At 34.3% G+C, this 5,005-nt stretch overlaps 1 protein-coding gene across 1 annotated transcript in view; it reads left to right on the top strand.

Moving 5' to 3' along the window:
• LOC107648495 (2-methylene-furan-3-one reductase-like) overlaps positions 1-2,795 on the top strand; it is a 6,332-nt gene extending 3,537 nt beyond the window's left edge. Inside the window, exons 3-4 of the mRNA XM_016352338.2 lie at positions 1,764-1,923; positions 2,306-2,795. Of these exons, the coding sequence (XP_016207824.1) occupies positions 1,764-1,923; positions 2,306-2,574 (429 nt within the window). The 3' untranslated portion in view covers positions 2,575-2,795. The remainder of the gene's footprint in view (positions 1-1,763; positions 1,924-2,305) is intronic.

Here is a 5,005-nt window from a genome sequence, read left to right as displayed (position 1 = left end):
TCTGTAGTTAAGTTTTTATAATGGGTTAAGTACAACAATTTTGATCCCTAATGTAGAGATCGAAAATTTATTTCGTCCCCAGCCTTTTTTTTTTTTCGCTACAAAATGGTTCCAAAGGTTTTACTTAGTTTTAAAATCGTCCTTTGGACGAAAATATCCTTCCCTCTTCTTCTCCAAAATTAACCAGAAGCGAAGACCAAAACCACCATCACCACCACCCCCGCTACCACCACCACTACCACCCTCATTATCATCATCATCATCATAAGAACAATAGATAATGGAATCATAAGAACTCAGAATCAGAATCCACCACCACCAACCTCCACCCACTGCCACTCCATCACCATTTGCATCACACCAGCCAGAACTCAAAAAATCATCGTCATCATCATCAGAATCCAAAACTCATAATCCAGAACTCAAACTCAGAAAAACAAACCCAGAACTCAAATTAAAAAAAAAAAACAAGAACTCAACTCAGAAAATCATTAGCATCATCGTTATCATCATCAGAACCCAGAACTCAGGATCCAGAACTCAAACTCAGAAAAGCAAACCCAAAATTCAAACTAAAAAAAAAAGAACCCAAAACTCAGAAAATTATCATCATCATCGTCGTCATCATAAGAATCCAGAACTCAAAAAATCTCCAATTTCATCTTCAATTACAAGAACCAAAAATCCATAAATATAATTATCAAAACAAACGACGAGACGAGGTGCGACGGGGAGGAGGAGGTGCGGCGAGACGACAACGAGGGCGAGGAGGCGATGACGAGGGCTAGGCGACAACGTCGGCAAGGGCGAGGAGGAGGAGCAGAAACAGGTCGCAGCGCACGGTGAGATCCAGCGGCGAGGACTGAACGACGAGGAGCAAGAGCGGCGGCAGCGACGGTGAGGAGCAGCGGCGGTGGCCCCTTAGCTTTCTCCCTTCCGATCTCTCTCTTCTCCCTTAGCTTTCTCCTCTCTTGTTCTCTGTTTCCCCTTCCGATCACAGGCGGTGGTGCGGCGGTGCGATGGTACGGCGGTGCGGTCTTCCCTCCCTTCTCCCCCGGATTCTCTTTCTTTCCCCCCTCTCTTTCTCGCTCCCCCTCCCCTGATTCTCTTTCTGCCTCAGTCCCTCTGATGCCTTTCTTTCTTTCTTTTTTTATTTTATTTTATAATTTTTTAATGAAGAGTAATTTGGTAATTAAAAAAATAAAATTGGTAAAAAAAGACGAGATTAAAACAAATTAAAATCTTGGGGATCATTTTATAATAAGAAAAAGGTCGAAGACGAAATCGATTTTCGGCCTTTACGTTGGAACCAAAATCGTACTTAATCCTTTTATAATTGAGTTTTTATATTATAAAAAATTTAGAATATTTATCTTTGTATTTGATATATAATAAAAAAAATAATAAAACTACCTGGAATAATAAAATAATTAAATCCAACAAAAATCTAAATGCTTCTTGTGTTTTACAAGGGTCTAATGAAACCTTCAAAAAAATTATATAAAATAAATCTTTAAAAAAGAAAAATAATTATATTAGTCCCCAAAAATGTTAACATACAATTTTACGGGGCGGCTGATGGGTGATGACCGCGCAATAATTGACTAATATGCTTACAAAGTTTCTGTTTTTGTCTCTCATGCCATGTATGTTCAGTTGAAAATTAAAGTCGAGAGAATTTTAATTGACATAATTTTACTCATAGAGCTGATGACATGGTAGAATTTGACTTGACTTACCCATCGTATATTTGGCAAAGACAGGTTGCGAAACATGTTTTTGGTGCTTCCGTGGTGGCAGCTACAGCTAGCACTGGAAAACTGGAATTGCTGAAGAAGTTAGGAGTTGACATGCTAATTGATTATACAAAACAGAACTTTGAAGATCTTCCTGAAAAGTTCGATGTAGTCTATGATGCCGTAGGTGAGACTTTACATTTGGAAATATAGTTTCTTTGGTACGATTAATCCGGGTTCGACCCGACCCGGAATGCGGACCTAATTGTGATGGGTGAGTCTCTAAGCAAAAATAGCTGGATATCACTCAGACTAACTCCGTTAGTACATTTGAGTATATAGTTCTTTTTTTTGTTGCCCGAGTCACGCACCTAATTGTAGTGAGTGAATCTCTTAGTAAAAATAGCTGTATATACTAGGCCTCAAATTCGAGACCTATTTAAACAAATTCTAGCCTCTTATCACTCGAACTAACTCCATTGGTACATTTGGGCATATAGTTTACTTGCATTGTAGAGTACTAATAAATAATAATGTTAATACTTGACTACCAAAATAACTGAATACAGGGCAGAGTGAAAGGGCATCGAAGGCTATGAAAGAAGGTGGCAAAATTGTAACAATAGTACCTCCTGGAGTTTCACCAGCAATGGTGTTCATACTCATTCCTGATGATGGAACAATGTTGCAAAAGCTAAGACCGTACTTGGAGAGTGGCAAGGTGGTGCCAGTACTTGACCCCAAGACTCCATTTCCATTTTCTCATACTGTTGAAGCACTCTCTTATTTGCAAACTCGTAGAGCAACGGGAAAAGTAGTCATTCATCCCATCCCTTGAACATAATGTATACATGTTTCTTTAATTAGAGGTTTCTTTAGTTTGATTCCCATTGAAATATATATGTTGTCATTTCTTGAAGGTGTGTGATAAAGAGAGTGAGCATTATGACGTTTGTGTATGTAGACTGAAATCATACTTTCGCAACTCCATTATCGTGGTTGTAAAACTATCATGTGTAACAATAGTTGAATATATCAAATAAATCAACTATTCTTATTGGAAATATTTGTTGGAAGTTTATTATAATTTAAACTTTTTTTGTGGCCTAATTGTAATTATCTATAAACTATTAATGATTTAATTTCATCCGTTAATTCTAATGTTTGATGGACGCATTAGATTTAAAGATAATAATACATAAAAGGTGGTCCTCTCTCTACCTCAATACACACGACATTTTACAATTTCCACTCACTGAAAATACCGTAAAACATGAATGTCTGAAGAAGGAAAGGAAAGGAAGAGAAACTAGTGTTAAAGATCAATTCTACTGTAACCAAAACTCTGCAAAATTAATCTTAAAGTTCAACTCTACCATAATTAGGACTTGTTATGCCAACCAATCCAGGTATGAAAATCACAACTTTTAAGATCCTAATTGATACTTCCGCTAAAATAAGTTTACATGTGGCATCAGAGCATGTGTTTTGAAAGTATGTGATTTTCTCTGATCTAATTATGATATCCACGGTGTTTCATGTTTCTGATTAATTATTTATAATTGGATTTTAATTAAGTGGGTTTTAAATTTCATGCCATCAGAACTGCATATTTGTGGTTGTATATGTTCTATATATTTTCTTCTGAATATTTTAATTTGATCATAAATTATACTCATGTATGAATTTAATCTTGAGTTTAAGTTTAGTATTGATGACAATTATGAAATTATTTTGAGTAAGTAATGTACTCTAATTTTATGAAAAGTCTATAAATGTTTTATTTATAGTATTAAATTTATTTAGATTATTTATTGTTGTGTACACCAAAGTGACAAAGTTATAACGTAAAATGCCAGTATATTTAATAATGTGTTAATTAATTTTAGAATTAGATTTACCCAAAGGAAATCTCTTCTGTTATTAATAGACTTGAACGAAAAAAATTATTATTCTTGGGTCAGATATATGTATTGTCCAAAGATGGTATATGTATTTGGCAGAGAATTTTAATCTTCAAGTATGATAAATATGGCATTTATTTGTATGTTAATGTGTTAGTATATAATAGAATTTTACCCAAAGGTAAACTGTAATATGCTTGTTATGTTCTGTAATCTGAGTAGATGATAAAATTAAACTTAAGTTTAGTTTGGTAAAACTTTTACTTTTCAAAAGTATCTTATAAAAGCTAACTTTTAAAAGATGGCTTTATAAAAATTGTAGCATTTATGTTTGGTAAATCAAATTAAAAATAGCTTTCAATAAACACAAGTAACAACAATTGCGTTTGGTAAAATAACTTTTAAAATTTAAAAATAATATAATAGACATAAATGCAAGCATTAAAATTGAAAATTAGTTAACATATGAGGTTATATTATACTTTTAAATTTTAAAAAGCACAAGTCAACTTTGAAAAACTCCTTGTTAGGTGTTTTCAAAAGCACCTCTAACTTTTAAAAGCTGCAAGCACAAGCACTTGAGCTTTTTAATTTACCAAACGCAAAATGAGGTGCTTGTGCTTTTTAAAAGCACAAGCACCTCTCCAAAAAGCTTTACCAAACCAAGCCTTAATATGAGTATTGTATGATTAAATGACAAGTATTTCAATTCATTCGCAAGCTTCATCTGTTACCATGTTTAATGGTTTAAACTTCTCTGAATGGAGTGAACAAGTGAAGTTCCATTTAGGTCTTTTGGATCTTAACTTGTCACTTTTAGAAGAGAAACCCATTGTCACTGATGACAATGATGAGGATGAAAAGTATGCACTTAAGACATGGGAATGTTCTAACAGATTAAGCCTTATGTTTATGCGAATGACTACTGCAAGCAATATTAAGACTACCCTTCCACAAACAGAAAGTGCTAAAGAATATCTTGCGTTTGTGGAAGACCACTTCCGTTCTGCTGATAAGTCACTCGCTAGTACATTAATGTCACAGCTCACGGCCATGAAGTTTGATGGGTCTAAGAGCATGCAAGAGTATACTATTGAGATGACTAATATTGCTACAAAATTAAAGTTACTGGGTATGACAGTTGATGACTCCTTTATGATGCAATTCATTTTGAACTCATTACCTTCTGAGTATGGAGCTTTTCAAATTAATTATAATGTCATGAAGGAAAAATGGAACGTTAATGAATTGATTGGAAAGCTCATACAGAAAGAAAATAGACTTAAGAATTATGGTAGTCATTCTGTCAACTTGGTTCAAGGAGCTGGCAAATCAGAAAAGAAATTAAAGACAAAGCCCAAGAAT

The sequence above is a fragment of the Arachis ipaensis genome, chromosome B06, assembly GCF_000816755.2.
Source record: "Arachis ipaensis cultivar K30076 chromosome B06, Araip1.1, whole genome shotgun sequence".
NCBI classification, from domain to species: domain Eukaryota; kingdom Viridiplantae; phylum Streptophyta; class Magnoliopsida; order Fabales; family Fabaceae; genus Arachis; species Arachis ipaensis.
The sequence above is the reverse complement of the archived record's forward strand: the minus strand, read 5'-3'. Positions and strand labels throughout refer to the sequence as shown.